The following is a 17,690-nucleotide window of genomic DNA, read 5'->3' on the forward strand; positions in this document are numbered from 1 at the left end:
GACTGAGTCACAGCAAGCTTTAATAGGAGAGCTTTGAGCTGAGCTAGAAAATAATGAAGTGAAGAGTCAGTGCTCCCTAACTGAGTCTGTTCTAAGGTTATCTCTGATAACTTTTGAATAATTTTCCATTTCAACTGAGGTCCATCAGAATATGACACCCACTCTAATATACAAAGGAAGAATATCTCAAACATTTCATAATACAGAACACATACATATAATTATCTATCTGTCTATAAATGTGTAACAGACTCAGTTAGGAAGCACTGACTCAATATATTATTGAATAATTCAGTCTCTTTTTTGAATACTTTTCTCTTTTAGAATATAATGTTGTTTTTAATATTTTCAATTTTTTTAAATCCTTGAAAAAATCTTTCTGAAGCCCTAAAACAGAAGAGTTTTATAAAATGTAAATCTTTGTCCACTTCAGTACAATTATCTGAGCTTGGTTGTTCCTCAGTGGACAATATCCCTGACTTGCATACTTTTGGAGTTTCTTTTTATGCTCATGATGCGTTCTGTCCTTTCCTTGCCGAGCCTAGTTGGATTAATTCTTTTTGTTCTGAAGATCTGAAGTAACACTATACAAAGGCTCTTATTCTCTTTCAGTTAATTCCCCTCCTGATGTATGTCCCTTCAGTACTACTGCCAAGTCCTGATTTTCCATAATCAAGAATAAATAGCAGCGATGTACCTTTGACATGCTACCACTTGGATACTCTTGTTCACAGCTAGCTAAAACCTCATTTTCCTCAAAATCATAATAAACTAACCCAGAAGAACTGACTATAAGTATGAAAGAAAGATCCCTCACTCATGTCCTTTGTCTCACAGAGGGACTGAGAAATATAAGGACTTCCTCTTCTTCACATATTAGTGATGTAATATTTGGCATTCCAAAACTAGTGTCAGTGCCTTAGAGCAAAAACAGAGTTTAGAGTAAACATGAAATACCAGATGTTCTAGCATAAAGAGCACAGTATAGTGAGGGAGTGATGGAACTCTGGCAGTAGTGTGGAATGATGGGACATTCTTTCTTTTGTTTCCTTTCTCAGGGATTCAGACTTTCCTGAAGGAGACAGTGAAGAAATGCAGTAGGGATGGTTTTGTGCAGAGCATCCTGGGGAGGCGCAGATATCTGCCATCTATCAAAGATCCAAACCCTTACAGCAAAGCACATGTATGTTGAGAACCATTCTTCCTGAATAGTAGCAATTCCAGCTGTACTGGACCATCGTTATTTCCTCACTCTGAAGTAGTCATCAGAGTGAAGGATGGCTGGTTGCTATGGACTTACTGCTTCTCTTTAACATGGCAAAAACAAATGGACAAATAGATAGGTATAGTAACATTCCTTGAGGGTTCAGCTAGGAACATTTGTCCTGATGAACTCCAGAAGAGACCCTCCATCATCATCCTCATTAATAATATTATTTTACACAGACACACAATGAACTCCTCCTAAATGGTAACAGCAAGGGTCACCAAATTTGGTAGATAGGATAATATGAAGCTAACTTAAAGCAAGGTCAGGATTTGGTTGAGTCGGGAATGGGACTGTTTTCCACATCATGGAAAAGGAGGGGCAGAGAGAGGAGGGACGTGATCCTCTCACTCTTCACTAGAGGCAGCGAGCAGGGACAGGATGCTGCAGAGTGAGTACTGGGGACAGCTACACCAGCACTAGACTGATCAGCTGGAGATGGGGCTTTGCATGTTGCCGGCTAGTCTGCCTTCAACGGTTAAGGTTCCCCCACACCCTGCACAGCTAAAGTGGCTTTGGGGTAATGCCCACCCTGCTATGGGGCCTGCACACTCTCACTCCCCTGCCACTCCATGTGGGCATGTGGAGATTCCTCTTCCCTTTGTGAGGCTTCTATCTGTCTTTATACTTGTCCGTGTCAGTATGGATCGTGAACCTTCCATCTACAAGAACCAAGCAGCCACACATCCCCCCCCCCCACACACACACACAAAAGACAGACCGACAATAAGGCAACAGGCACCGACAGAATCCCTGCTGAGATATTTCAGGAGGGAGGACCATCCCTGCTCTCATGCCTATACTCCCTCATCTAATGATCTAGAGAGAGGAAACCATACCCAGCAAGCTCAGAGACGCCATCCTAGTGACCATCTTTAAGAAGGGTGACAAGATGGACTGTGGAAACTATTGAAGGATCTCTTTGCTCTCAACTTCAGGTAAAATTCTTGCCTAAGTCCTTCTGAACTGTCTCCTTCCACTGGCTGAAGAAGTCCTTCCGGAGTCACAATGCAGCTTACGACCAGGGCGAGGAACAACTGATATGATCTTTTCTGTCTGCCTAATACAAGAGAAGTGTCATGAGCAACGTCAGCCTCTGTATATGGCATCTTCGATTTGACAAAAGCATTTGACTCTGTGAACCGTGAGGCCTTCTGGAAGAGCTTGCAACACTTTTGTTGTCCACCAAAATTTGTCAGTATTATATATCTCTTACACGACAACATGCAGGCCATGATACTCAACAATGGCGGTGCAATTGAACCAATTGGCTTATGGTCTGGAGTCAAACAAGGATGTATGATATCCCATGTGCTATTTAATATCTTTTTGTCAACCATGCTCCAGATTATTGGAAATGACCTTCCAAGCGGAGTTGAAATAACCTACAGGACAGATGGTAGCCTCTTCAGTCTGGGCTGCTTCAGAGACAAGACCAAGATCATAACCACAACGTCTGTGTTAGCACTCCAATATGCTGACGATATCCAGGTCAGTGCCACCTCAGAAGATGGGCTCAAAGCAATTGTTGACATTTTCACCATGGCCTACCACAGGTTGGGACTGACTCTCAATACACTAAGGACCAATGTTCTCGTTCAGCCAACACCCACCATACCATTATCCAAACCAACCATCACGCTGGACTATCAAGTACTGGAGAATGTCAACAGCTTCCTTTATCTCAGAAGCTTATCTGTTCAATGCTGACATCGACAATGAAATCCGCCATCGAATCTCCAGTGCCAGTGCAGCTTATGGATGTTTATGGAGGTGAGTCGTTGATGATCGAGACTCAGACCAAGATTGACGCCTACAATGCAATAGTCATCTCGACATTGTTGTATGGAGATGAAGCCTGGACTGCCTATAGAGGACATATTAAAGATCTGGAGAAATTCCACCAAAAGTACCTGAGGAGAATATTGGGCATCGCATGGCAGGACAGATGGACCAATGTTAGTGTCCTGGAGAGGCTGACTCTTGCAGCATTGAGGCAATAGTTGGTCACATGCAGCTATGATGGTCTGGTCACGTGGTCAGAATGCCTAAACAGATTTTCTACATTCAGCTGAGGACCAGGACGAGGTCTCATGGTGGGCAGAGGAAGTACTACAGAGATGTTCTTAAGAACACCTTGGTAAAGTGTGGCATTGATGACACCTCGGAGAGGCAGCTGAAGGGTTGGGTAACCTGGACGACCACTATCAAGAACGGTGCCCAACAATTTGAGGTCAAGCAGTGTCTCCATGAAGAAGATCATAGAGCCCGACGTAAGGAGTGTGCCTGGGCCCACGTTGGTGCTGCTGGAGATGGAGAACTTTTATGCAGCCACTGCCAGAGTGTTCCTTGCAGAATTGGCTTAATTTCTCATCTATACACTCATCTATTATAGGTATCCAAGGGGAAATCTTACTCGATTCGAGGAATCCCAGAGAGAGAGACAGGGTCTAGTGATTCCTCTCTCACCACTTCACCCAGAGCATGGGGATTCCCTCTGTCCTTGCCACTCCTCTTGGGGTCTGGGAATTTCCTTCTTCTCTCTCCCTCTGCACTGCTTCACCTGGGGTGGAGAGATTGTGTGCTACAAATCAATTGACACATTTGTGAACATCAATTAAGCTGTTCAATAATCCACAGAATTTCTGAATTCACTCAATCCTAGTAGTATGCCACAACCAACATCACCTGGTATTGGAGGTTGGATGTGCAATCATGCTTTTAAGAAACTTAGATGCTCCAAGACTTTGCAAAGCATAAGACTTTGCATTAAATCTTTGAGGCTACACACCATTGAACCTACCATTTTGACTGGATTTGCTGAAGGGTAGGATGTCTTTACCACAGATTCCATTGATATCTACAGATTATCCATTTCAGTTTAAATATCTCCAATTCCCAGAATGACTCATTTTTGAAATAACAATGAACAATGCATAGGGTCAGTTCTTCACAATTAGAGGAGTGAATTTGAGAATGGATTGCTTTGTACATGGGCAACAATATATTGTTACGCTCAAGAATGGGAAGTTCCAAAAATTGATTTATTCTAGCAAAAGACAGAAAAACTACGAACAAGCTGTATCTAATGTTTGATTTACTTTTATTCTTTTGTTAATACAAACTTATTTTTTCCTTCCTGTTTGAAAATTGCAATAATTTACATAACACATCTGCATTTTTTTTATTTCCCAACAAAACCCAACCCGCCATTTCTTGAGTTACATACCCGAGCAACACCGGGTAAATATGCTAGTATAATTTAAATAGTGCCTGTACAGTATACAGTGCTTTCCAGATATGGAGGAAATAACACATAATCTAAAGATTTATCAAACTACAATTTTTGAATGCTTTAAATATATCTTTTTTTCTTCCCATCATAACTCTGGCTTTACCAAGTTCATTCAGGGCATGCAGATTACTCCAACATTCCATTAGTTCAGTGTTTCCTTAATTACTTTTTAGAGCTTTTTGCCCATACTCTGAACTACGTCTTCTGCAGCTTGGTGTGTAAAAATCATCACGGTTGTAACCTCACTTCATCATGACCCTCACTGATTAGTTAAAATGAGAAATGCATTGATTTTAATGGACACAATTTAAAAAAGTAGAGCAGTGTTTAACTCTTTGGGATAAATAAGTCCCACCCAACAGGCCTCATTAATTGCATATTGTCAGCATTTCATCAAAAAGATATTTCAAATTCTACATTTTTTATGTTAAAAAGGGACCTTTTAACGGAAAACTGCAGTGACTACTAACTAGATAGTCTCATATTTTACAAATATTCAGCTATGTATAGAAAATGTTTTGCAAGGTGACACTTAGATCTGTCACTGTTCTGCCATTTCCCTAACAGTGAATTGACTCAGTGGGGGAGATGCCATTTTCCTGACACAGCATTATGCTTCTCAGTGGGAGGCTTAATGTTATAATATGGCATTAGAACTCACTGGAAATCCAGATACCAAATAAATGCATAGTGTAACAGGATACTTTCAAAATGTTGATATAAGGAGTTGGGGTTTTTAATTTTGGTGATTTTTTTTTTCAAAAAACACTATTTAGATTAATTTATAGGTTACTAAATCTTAAAGAGGCTATTTGAAAAGATTCAGCTTTTATTCAATATTTAATTTTCCAAAATTATATTTAAGGCCCTTTATAAGATTGAGATTTTATTTTAATTTCAGTTTCCTTTAAATTCTCCTTCATGAATTTCAGTTCAGAGGTAAAGAAAGAACCACCTTGGGAAGAGAATTTTCTCGTTTAAGAAAAGCACTGGTAGAGAGACCTCTCTTTTATGTGAAAAACCTGCCTTAAACTATAGTAATGTAGCATGGTTTAGTTTTTGAAAAAGTTGTCCGAACATTTTACTGGTAGGATTTGCCCCAGTGGATCAGACCGGTGGGCCAAAAAGTCTATCATCTTGTTTCTAGTGCTATCCTATACTTTATGGCTGTGTCTAGACTGGCAAGTTTTTCCGCAAAATCATCTGCTTTTGCAGAAAAACTTGCCAGCTGTCTACACTGGCCGCTTGAATTTCCACAAAAGCACTGACGATCTCATGTAAGATTGTCAGTGCTTTTGCGGAAATATTATGCTGCTCCCGTTTGGGGAAAAAGTCTTTTTCCGAAAAACTTTTGCGCAAAAAGGCCAGTGTAGACAGCAGAGATTTGTTTTCTGCAAAAAATGGCCATCGGGGCATTTTTGCGGAAAAGTGCGTTTAGATTCGCCACGGGCGCTTTTCCACAAAAAGTACTTTTCCGGAAAAGCGTTCTGCCAATCTAGACGCGCTTTTCCGAAAATGCTTTTAATGGAAAAGTTTTCCGTTAAAAGCATTTCCGGAAAATCATGCCAGTCTAGACGTAGCCTATATGTTGCAAAAAAGCACAAACACCCCATAATGCATCTAGCTAGTTGTGTGATTGTCCTTTGCGGGACAAAATGAGCTCTTCACACGTGTGGAAGTTTCCCAGTAATGGCTGGTGGCTGATAAATCTTATCAGCCTTAGTAATAATAATAATTCTTGTCTAGTGATAGATGCCTGTGGTTTGTGTAACGAATCATGACTTCTCTTCTCAAGCCAGCTTCCATAGATTTGTTACAAAGTGTATAACAGAGTTTATACTATGGGATGAATTTTCAGAATTGATATCTTTGTAATCCTCAGGCAGAGCGCCAGGCTGTGAACACAGCTGTTCAGGGTTCTGCGGCTGACATTGTTAAAACAGCCACTGTGAACATTCAGAGGCAGCTTGAAGCGTTCCCATCAGCAGTGAAGTCCCATGGACATCTGGAGAGCTTGTTCCAGAGCAACAGGACAGGTAGGCTTTTATTCTCCTTTGTATGTGATGTCAAAAGTCTAAAGCTGATAAAATTCGCTTAAAATAAAAGCTTGTTGTAGCTGTGGGCTTTGGGCAGGTGTTGTGGAATAAATGTTTATTTTCTCATACTGGATAGGCTGTCTTGTTGCCATGAGTAGGTGAATGGGCAAGTACTAAGAGAGGCAATGTCGGCTCAGCTTGTGAATGAGAACAGAATACTCTGATCTGAAAACCCTAAATACCTGATTGGTTCAGAGGGCATTGCAGAAATTTGGAAAATTGGACAAGGAAAACTGGAATTCAGTTGTGCTAAATTCCTTGATGTTACTACTGATTTGTTTAAAAAGAAAAAAGAAATGCAGATGCTCCATCTTCAAAGGCAAGAAAACACCAGTTGTGACAACAGAGTTGCCAAAGAATACTGTTTCCTTTAGATTTAAGTCTAGAGTGAGCGTGTTTTAAGATACAAAGATATGGTACAAAGCTTTTGTCAGTGTCTACCTGGGCTGGTCATACTACTCTTGAATTAGCAGTTTCAATTGAATTATTCAACCTTTGTGGCGCACAACATGTATATTTATCTGTATATTTTAGGCATGTTACATTGTCAGAACAATTGTAATTGGTTCTGTATTTCATAGCCCTCCAAGTATGTAGTGAGTGAGACTGTCCTAATACTGTGTATACAATTTACAGACCTAGAAGCAAATTAATAACTAATCTAACATCCATTGTACACAACTCTTGTTTGGTGATTTCGGCAAGGTGTGCTTATGTTATTTAGTAGTAGTAGCTGTAACTCCTGGTCACTGGAGTTGGCTGGGTAGAACCTCACTGCCTTTTTAGAATTAGCTATTAAAACAGTTTTGGAAGCAACAGCTTTCTAATTTATTGCTTGAGAGAACATTATATACCAAATTCTCATTAAACCCAATGTGATTGTGTTTAAAATTTGCTTGTAAAACAGATGGTGTAGGAGAAGTGGATGTCTTTGTTTTTTTTCCTAATTTACATCTTTATAATTTAAGGCTAGAATATCTATATTTGAAAAGCTTTGCATTAACATTCTTTAAATAAAGACAGTTGTATGAATATTAGGGATGTTAAAATACATTTTGTTTTGTAAACAAAGAGGTTACACTTTTACATGATGGTTGGCTTTTAAGCCACCTCCCCATGGGCACTAGGTCCCGCATGTCTTCTCCTCTTCCCCCTTTCTTCTCCCCACCCCCCGGCATCTTCTGATACCAACGCAGCACTGTAAGGGGCAGGCAGCTCTGTAGGAGCTGGTGCTCATAGGGAGCTGCTTTAAAAACTCTCTGGAAGTACCGGCTCCAGCCCTCCCCCCAAAACTGTGTGAAGGGTGAGTGCAGGCAGGTACAGGGAGCTGGCTTTAGCCAGCTGCCTAGGTGCATGGGTTACCGCCTCCTTCCTCACAGAAGCATCGGGGAAGGAAGGAGTGCGTGTACCTGTGAGGCTTAATCGAGGAGCCCAGTCTTACGGGTTAACCACGTACACAGTTGCACATTAACATCCCTAGTGAATATTGAAATAAACTCTCTACATAAAAAAGTTTTTCCTGCTGCATGACAGAATGATGTCATCACTCTCTCTGGTGGCAAAAGCTGCCAGAGAGGGGGTGTTGCCAAGCATAGTGAACAGTGGATGCAGCCTTCAATTAGTATAATAATGATATTTTATATATCTGTCCTTATATCCGCATGTGTAATTTTTTTTTCATCTTGGACTCTGTCATACAATTCTTGTTTGTAGCATTATGAAGGTATGTAGGTCTTTTGGGCTAAAACAGATATGATTGTGTGTGATGCTGGTTAATTGTGTATATGTTTTCCCTGTACAGGAAGGTTAGACAGGAGGAGAAACAGAGCGAAGTTACAGAGTGGAGGTTTCTTCATCCTCCAGCTCCATGATGAGCTCCTCTATGAGGTTGCAGAAGACAGTGTAATTCAGGTAGGGAATGTATTTGCTTATAGAAGAGCCCATGTTCTTTTCTATAACAACCTGGTTAAGTTCCTTTCTAGAGATCTGTCTTCTATTCGTGAGCTGTTTGCAAACTCATGCCCTATGAGTCTATTAAAATAAAGTTTTTTCTTAAGGCCATAGAGGTGTAAAAAGAGAAACAGTCTTGAATCCAGATTCTTTGAGTAAGTCAGGAAGTCACCTGGCTAAAGTTCTAGACTAAAGAAATGCTGCCCTGGCTTGGAATGCTGGTGATCTCTAGTTACCTGCAACTTTCAGACTGACTCAGCATGGTGAAGTAGCTCCCCTGTGCAGCTGCTCTGAATGTGTGTACACTACAATATTCATGGACAACTTTCCCTCCTTACTTAAAGGATTCTTTGAGTTTGGGAGTTTTCTGCCTCATGGGGCCAACTTTGCTTTGTGCATTGAGTCACTAAATGAATTATTATGTATTGAGTCACTAAATGTATTTATTTGTTGTTGTAGTTTAGAATGTGTGTGAGGGAAGAAGGATGCTGTGTGTTTGGTACTTGTCTCTTTCCCTTCCAAATCTAGAAAGAAGAGTCCCCAGGCTGCTTCTACACCTTCGATGTGTCTGTCTGACTCAGAGCAGAGGGAGAGTGCTCTGCTGGTGGTTGGCACTGATTTCAAGCATGTGCTGCTTCAGACACTCAATGACTCAGACAAGGCAATCACATTTGCTGATACTCCTCTACCTTTGATTCCTGGATAGGATACTTGAAAACCTCTGACTCAGCTGTCATGGTTTTGTCTCCCCTAGAGTGTGACCCTGTATACCCGTGGTCCCCAACACGGTGCGCCCGCGGGGGCATTTCTCGATGCCCGCCAAGTGCTCAGGGCTGGCCTGGCCCCGGGCACGTGGTGCATGCGCGGAGCCGGTCCCGGGCGCGCCGCGGATTCACCCCCCGCGGCGCATGGGGGGGAGAAAGCGCTAGCGCTGGCCCCGGGCGCGCGGCGCTTGGGGGAGAGAGCACCAGGCGCGTGGCGCTTGGGGGAGGGGGAGGAGAGCGCCGGTCCCGGGCGCGCAGCGCTTGAGGGGAGAGCGCCGGCCCCAGAATGCGGCTATGGGGGGTCCCCGCCCCCCCGGGCGCCCGGCGGGCGAACAGCCACGCCCCCTGGCACCCGGCAACCCCAAATGGTTGGGGACCACTGCTGTATACCATAAGATAGGCAGGCTAAGACAATTGGTAATAGGCTCATGGCAGTGGTTTCTGGATCAAGTAGAAGCAGATGAGACCTTTCTAACGTGGGGCATGCCCAAGTGTGGTGTTCTCTCCAGTGAGCACTAAATGCTCCTCTGCACAAAGTGTCAAGTAAAGGCTTTGATGGAAGATGACATTGCCATTCACTGCTGGTTGGAAGAAATATACATGTTTCCTCCCCCATTGCTTCTGGTTCCGATTAAGTTGAGGAGATATTAATAAAGATTCCATTATCTTAATGCCCTTACCAGTGCTAAATAAGGTTCTCAACACTATTTAGTATCAGAGGAGTAGCTGTGTTAGTCTGAATCTGCAAAAGCGACGAGGAGTCCTGTGGCACCTTATAGACTAACTGAAGTGTAGGAGCATAAGCTTTCGTGGGCAAAGACCCACATGCATCTGATGAAGTGGGTCTTTGCCCACGAAAGCTTATGCTCCTACACTTCAGTTAGTCTATAAGGTGCCACAGGACTCCTCGTCGCTAACACTATTTAGGACTTGCAGTGGCTATTCCCAGAGAGTCTCACTACATCTCATCACACAGAATAGGGAGACTTCTTGACATCTTCTGCTGAGGTACTTCTCCTTATAAGCTGCGACTCCAAATAGAGAATATGGTGTTTTAAAGCAAGTACAGCCTTCATAGCTGCCTGGAAGGAGTTTAACAGAATGAGATCAGATTACAAGCTGGCTTGCTGTGAAATCTGTTCAGTTGTATTCTTCACTTGTCCGTCTGTATGAGGCATCTTCCCTTAGAGTTCACCTCTTCTGTTTGGCTTTCCAGAAATGCACTGAAGGTAGACCAGCTTCTGGAACCTCTTCAACTCTGGGTTCACTTTTCTAACAGGAGGTTGTTTTCATTCTGGCAAACATCACTTCCTGACAGAGAGAACTTCAGATGGCAGTTGACTGTCCAACTCTTTTTTAAAACTAAGTTTTTAACAATAAGCTGGTGTTTAAAAAATATCCCAAATTCCTTCCACAGATATCAGAATTCCATCTTCTGAATCCTGTCCATAATTTTGTCCACAGCTACATGTCCATTTCAGAACAGCCCATTTCCTTGCAATTGATGTGAAAATATTCTAAGCTTTCAATCTGAAGTGGGCTAAAGTTCCTAGACTATCCAGTCTTCCACACTTTGACAATGGATCAATATATCCTGTTGTCTTCAGAAGAACTTGGGCTATGTACGTTCCTGATGCATCCTTTATTGTTATGTCTTAATAGGCCTGCAACTTCATGGTCACCTTGAGACAGAAGTAATATCAGCTTCTGTAGCCTGCCTTATAACTACTTCTACCTAGCAAGTATAAGGGGGTAGCTGTGTTAGTCTGAATCTGCATAAACAACGTCCTGTGGCACTTTATAGACTAACAGATTTATTGGAGCATAAGCTTTCTTGGGCAAAGACCCACTTTGCATCTGACAAAGTAGGTCTTTGCCCACGAAAGCTTATGCTCCAATAAATCTTAGTCTATAAAGTGCCACAGCACTACTCATTGTCTGTTCCATCCAGGAGATATTCTATGCAGCAACTTAGAATCCTTGATGTATTTACATCAAGTATCATTGCCTGGGTTCACTCTTGCATTTCTAGTCTAGATTTGGCTAACAAATGTTATAGAATCTGTTTTCTTTGGAATGACTGATCACTTTTTCCCTCCTTCCTGCATATTCATTTTGAATGCATTGTTGTGGATTGCTTTTTGGGGCAGGTGAGGTTGTTTGATCCCCTGTATAACACAAGCCATGGGACTTCTTGGTGAACTAAAGCATATCTTTTAGGGAAAAACATAGATCAGAGGAAAGTTTCTCTTCTCTACCTGTGCCTTATGTAAAGACTGTAGAAGGATGTAAACAATACTGTTTTTTGGCTGCTATAGCAATTATGGTCTGTGGAGAGTTGGCCTGGTTACATGCTTAATGCTAGCTCTAATTTATTTCCAGCTGCTAAAGTGCATTCAAAAACAACTAAAAGTATTTCTAACCTATCTATACATTTATATGTCCCTAGTCACCATAGTATCTGAGCACCGGCTAAGCATTTCAGATTGGAAGCAGCTGCATTTTCTTTTCCCCTTCTCACTTAGAATCCTTGATGTATTTACATAAGGCATCGTTGCCTGGATTCACTCTTGCATTTCTACTCCAGATTTCTCAGGCAGCAGTTTTCAAGCCATGGCCCAGTTAGCACACAGCTGCGGCCTAGATCATCTGTGAGCTAAAAGCTGCTGATGTACTGAGATCTACCAGGTTCCTGGGTGTGGAGGATTATAGGCTGCTCCACCACCCAGCATGGTTGGGATCAGGGCCACCAGCCCACCCCAGTGGTGGGAGTCCAGGGTCAGGACTGCTAGCCAGCCCCCTCAAGGTCAGGGATCCGAGTCTTCCAGTAGTCCCTATAAGCTCTGAAATCTGGGCTAACCACGCGGTGGCAGCCAGTGCTACTAGCTGGTTTCATGAGCTCTAGGGGCCAGGGCAGCCATATGGCAGGATGCCAGAGCTGCCGACTGGCCTTGTGCCATGGAGGACTAGTATCAGGACTGACGCTGCTCTGTAACCCAGCCCGGGTAATACATTGCATGTTCAGTCCACAATGTGTAGTAAGTTGAGAATCACTGATTTATATGCTTGTCATTTGTGTGTATGAGAGAGAAGAATTTATTAGTTCTGTAAATGGCAAGTTCTCTAGTTTTAGTTCAGTGCCTGTGAAAGTTTTGTTTCCTGTGCTCATGAATTGTCTATGGCAGTGTTTGTCAACCTTTTTTTAAATAAAGTACCTCCCTTAAAAAAATTTAAGTACCCCCAGTACCTACAGTTTTCAGACACACAATTTTTTTCTACCATTGCAACACATTTGTTTAAACAACTTAATTGTAGCTGGGCAGGCAATGAATTTTTGGGTGTAAAAAGTACAAAAATAATAAAATGCTGTAAAACGTAAAACAAAAATTCAGTTTTCTCCAAATTTCAGTTGTGTTGATGTACCCCTCAAACTTCTCTCAAGTCTCTAAGGGTACTCGTACCACTGGTTGAGAAACACTGCTCTATGGCAGTTGACAGCTTCATCGTCCTGGTGGAACACAGAGGTCATGGTCAGAGGGAGAGGCAATCTTTCAGACATCTAGGGCCAAAACCAGGGCATGTGGAATCAAACTGCCATTCTCTCACTCTCTGACTGGGTCCTGGGCTGCAGTCACCTGTGGTTACCCCCAAGTCAGGTCTGCCTAAGGTAACAGCACTTGCAGTTAATTTCTCTCCAGAAGTTTTGACAGGGCTATTCAGTGCCCAAACAGCATTCTTGACGCTAAGTATATTTACTTAGAACAAAAGCATTTCAGAAAAACAGATCTTGTGACAATAAACCTATCTCTCTGTGTGCCTATTTCTCCCTAAAACTTACTATTCCCTGGATGTGGGGAAGGCCCAGTTTCTTCAGGCTCTGTTCAGAGTTTCTCTTTGTGTTGGCCTGTCCCCTTGGACAGCCCTTGATAATTAACCTCACCTTTCCTCTCTCGGTTAGTGTCATTTTGATGTCTGGGTTACGAGGCTGGCCAAATAAGTCTTGTATCTTTGCTGAAAATTAGATACAGTCTCCTCAAGGCTAATAATTCCCCCATATTCTTGTAATTTTCCCCCAGTTGTTCTGTCTGGAAATTCCTTATCTGGATATATTTTGTTGCTTTCCTGCTCATTTTTCCCATAGTTTCTTATTAGGATAATCTGTATATTCTTGGAGGAAAGGCTTATAAATCCAGTCTACAATAACTTCCCCTCACTGACCAGATCATACAGTGTTCATAAAAGTATTACATCTCAGTATTCTTAGGTAGTTATTTGGCAGCTCTGCAGCCATCACACTGAGATCAGACCACTAGGATTATGTGTTCATGGTGAATTGTACTGCTGAACTGACTGGCTGTAGCAATTTGTACCTGAGAGGTTTTCAAGTCATGTGACTTATTTGTAAATATAAATTGCATTTAACAAGGACGTTAGAAATGTATGCTTTACTGTGGCCAAGTCTGTGTCTGATAGAGGTGGTACAAACTCCTGGACTGTCTGAGATAGAAATGGATGTTTTTGTTGATGTAACTCTTTGGGGTATGAGCAGGAATGTAAAAGGACCATGAAGCTATGGGCTAGTTTAATCCTCAGAGGGCAGATGCCATTGGCAGTTGGAGATCTTAAAGAGGAGGCAAGTTCTTTAAGATACTTCACTTTTCCTAATGGAATCACCTCAAGCTCTTGTCAGCTTGTTTTTAACGAGGGAGGATTTTGGTTAGTTGAGAAAGTTAGGGAATGGTGCTGTTTGATTGACATAAAGTCTTGGTATTGTGTGTATAGGCCTATTGCGTTGCCCAAGTTTCCTTAGCAATGCTCTCAGAAAGGTAACTTTGTCTGACTCTAAAATCCAGAGCAAGGAAAAATAGGGAGATTAAACTCAGACTGCTGATCATGGAACACATTGACCAGCTTCTGAGCCAGGTTAGGAGACCCCCCTGCTCCATTCTTTTTTTTCTCCAGACAAATTCAGTCTCCCTTCAACCTCAGCATAGGCTTCCATTAAGAAAGGGAAGACTTTCAAAAAGAAAAGCGTGGACTCTCTTCTTACAGAGCCAGCTTTGAAGAAACTCAGGTCCTCTGTGAAATCTATAGTTGCCTCTCAGTTCAATACCCTTGAATTGAAGGATCCCTCCTCTGGTACTGATGGGTATGGAAAGTCCTGGAGCTCAAAGGGGAGAAAAGGCTTAAACAGGATCTTGGTGCCCTTCAAGGAACTCCAGACTGCACCATGAGGTTCAGCTCCATCAGTACCTATCTTATTTGCCATACTTGATACTTAGCAAAGCATTGGCATCAGACACCACATGTTCAGTGGTACCATCAACCTCAGCTACCATGTAATTGGCTACTTCATCTGTACCAATTTCCTATTTAGTACCACACAAATTCAGATACATAAAGAACTTATGGTCAAGTTAGAATCCCCACTTTTCATGGGTAATGAGCGTCTGTTGGTTCCAAGATTCTGATCTCCAGATCTTCACTGTCCTTTGCTCCTCTCCTCCCTTTTCTGCAGGTACCTCTCCATTCTCTTTTCTGCAGGTATGTCTAATATTGAGGAGGAAGAAGAGGACTTCCAGTTGGCGTCTTCCATTTTTTTCAGGGTTCTCCAACATATCCTTTTAGAAATCTGTTTTTAACAGTCACAGAGAAGACTATACGCATAATCAAGGTGGTGAAATAAATCCTGTATACCAGCCCCACTTTTGTATCAAGTGTCCAGGTGTTATACTGGGATCTCTGGACTGCTTAGCAGCAGAAATTTGCCAAACTGGAACTGCCTCAAAGGGAAGCTAGAGTCATACAGTTCTCTCCTGTCCAGCCAGCCCCCACAGAGGAGGAGACATTTGAAAATAGGAGATCAAGGCAAAAAAACACCACCACTTATTTCATCCTTGTGTCTCAGTGAGGTTGTTAGGCATCTGCCACCCTCCTTGGCCGATGATTTTTGGCAATTTCAAGACCTCACGAATATGGTAGGTGATGCTTTTTAAATTCCACTTGAAAAAGATCAAAGACTCAGCACAAACTGCTGGATATCCTGCAGTCAACAGCATACTCCAGGATTTGAGTATCTACTGATGTGCTCTTAGATATGGATAAGACAGGATAGCAGATTCATGCTACTATTCTACCAAAAGGTAAGCAAGCAGACAGAAGTATTATGTTGCTCTGGGTCCCACAGCTCTGAGGCTCTGCTACCCATTATGACAAAGACCAAAGGAGAATAGATCTCTTAGGATGGAAGTTTCATTAGTCAGCAACAGTGCAAGTCAGGATCACGAATGATCAAGTGTTCATGGCCAAACAGAATTTTTCAAACTACAGGCAGTCCCCGAGTTACGTGGATCCGACTTATGTTGGATCCGCAGTTACGAACAGGGATTTCTCGCCCCGGAGAACTGGAGCAGCGGGACGCCTGGTCCCGCCACCCGTCTTCTCCAGGGCGAGAAAAGCTGCTCCCCGTCTCCCTGGTCTGCTGGCAGAGCCAGCAGACCAGGGAGATGGGAGCAAAGCGGGGGAGCACCGGGGGCCGGACCTGCGGCCGCTCCCAGATCAGCTGCAAACCAGGGAGACGCTGAGCAAAGCCGCGGAGGACCCGGGCCGGACCCGCGGCGCTGATCTGGAAGAGCCACGGTTCGGCCCGGGTCCTCCACCGCTTTGCTCAATGTCTCCTTGGTCTTCTGGGGGGGGGGGGGACGCAGCTAGTGCCTCCCCCAGCAGACCAGGGAGATGTGGAGCAAAGCTGGGGGCCTGTGGTAGAGCAGGTGGGGCACTGCCGGTTGGTCCCGCAGCACCGCTCCTTGGCGCTACTGGACCAACCTAGCAGCACCCCAGCTGCTCTGCCCCAGGTGTCCTGATTCAGCTGCTGATCAGTTTCAGCAGTGGCTGAATCAGGATGCCTGGGGCAGAGCAGCTGGGGTGCTGCTGGGTTGGTCCAGTAGCGCCGAGGAGCGGCCGCGCTACTGGACCAAGCCAGCAGCACCCGAGCTGCTCTGCCCCAGGCGTCCCAAAGTCAGCCGCTGCTGAAACTGACCAGCGGCTGACTACAGGAAGCCCGAGGCAGAGTTGCTCTGCCCTGGGCTTCCTGGAATCAGCTGCTGATCAGTTTCAGCAGCAGCTGACTTGGGGACGCCTGGGGTTCTTACCTTGAATCTGTATGTAAGAGGAACTGGTGTCCAGATTCAGCCACTGTTGAAACTGATCAGTTTCAGCAGCAGCTGATGCCAGTTCCGACTTACATACAGATTCAACTTAAGAACAAACCTACAGTCCCTATCTTGTACGTAACCCGGGGACTGCCTGTATATTAGATTTACTGCTTTTATTGAACACCTGTCACAGGACCATATGGGACTCTTTCAGAGGGCAAATTATTGTCCAGAACTGTTCTTCAAGCATCTTGGGATGCTGCAGATACTACTGCCAATTCCATCTCCATAGTGGTAGTTATGTGGAAGGGGTTATGGCTCCAGCTCTTGAGTTGGCCAAGAGAATTCCAGAATGATGCTGAGAACCTTACCTTGAACCTTACCTTGAATGACTCTAGGGCTATTGGACAATCAATGGGCACAGACATACCTACAAGAAAGAAGGTTTAGTAGGTCACAGTGGGAAATAAGGGCAGATGTAGTTCGTGCGATATTTCGCAAATGGGGTATGCCCCTCGTAGATCTCTTCGCAACGACCAACAACAAGAAGTGTCGCCTATATTGCTCCAGAGCAGGGCTCGGCAAGGGCTCCCTCGACGATGCGCTTCTAGTCAGATGGAAGAAGGCACTTCTGTATGCTTTCCCCCCCTTTGGCCCTCATCTCCAGAACACTGGAAAAAATCAGAGGAGAAGCGGTGACTGTCATTTTGCTAGCACCAGCCTGGCCCAGGCAAGCCTGGTATCCATTTTTACACAAAATGTTGATACAGCCACCATATCACCTTCCTCTCCACCAAGATCATCTTTCTCAGGAACAAGGTTCGCTGTTACACTCCAGACTCCAGGCATTACATATGATGGCGTGGCTCCTGAGTGGTTAAAAGGAGACGAGAACCTGTGCTCTGAACAGGTCACAGCAATACTTCTACATAGCAGGAAAAAATCTACGCGGAACACTTACCTTGCGAAATGGCAGAGATTTTCTAAGTGGTGCCTTCAAAATAACATAGAGCCTCTCTCATCTCCTCTGCATCATGTTTTTGATTACATCCTTCATCTATGAAATTCGGGACTTGCATTATCATCTTTAAACGAGCACTTAGCAGCTATTAGTGCCTTCCACCATCCAGTAGAGGGTTCCTCACTCTTCTCTCATCAAATTAC

General features: G+C 43.5%; 1 protein-coding gene across 5 annotated transcripts in view; it reads left to right on the plus strand.

Moving 5' to 3' along the window:
- Positions 1–17,690, plus strand: part of POLQ (DNA polymerase theta) — a 133,969-nt gene that overhangs the window by 107,547 nt on the left and 8,732 nt on the right. For 4 of the 5 annotated variants that reach the window (XM_075905133.1, XM_075905123.1, XM_014578482.3 and 1 more), the window contains 3 exons: positions 1,059–1,183; positions 6,445–6,598; positions 8,460–8,569. In XM_075905133.1, coding sequence (XP_075761248.1) covers positions 1,059–1,183; positions 6,445–6,598; positions 8,460–8,569 — 389 coding nt within the window. Of the gene's footprint in view, positions 1–1,058; positions 1,184–6,444; positions 6,599–8,459; positions 8,570–14,890; positions 15,917–17,690 lie in introns of those variants that run through there. The other variant, XM_075905124.1, reaches the window with a different exon arrangement.

This window comes from Pelodiscus sinensis, chromosome 1, assembly GCF_049634645.1.
Source record: "Pelodiscus sinensis isolate JC-2024 chromosome 1, ASM4963464v1, whole genome shotgun sequence".
NCBI classification, from domain to species: domain Eukaryota; kingdom Metazoa; phylum Chordata; order Testudines; family Trionychidae; genus Pelodiscus; species Pelodiscus sinensis.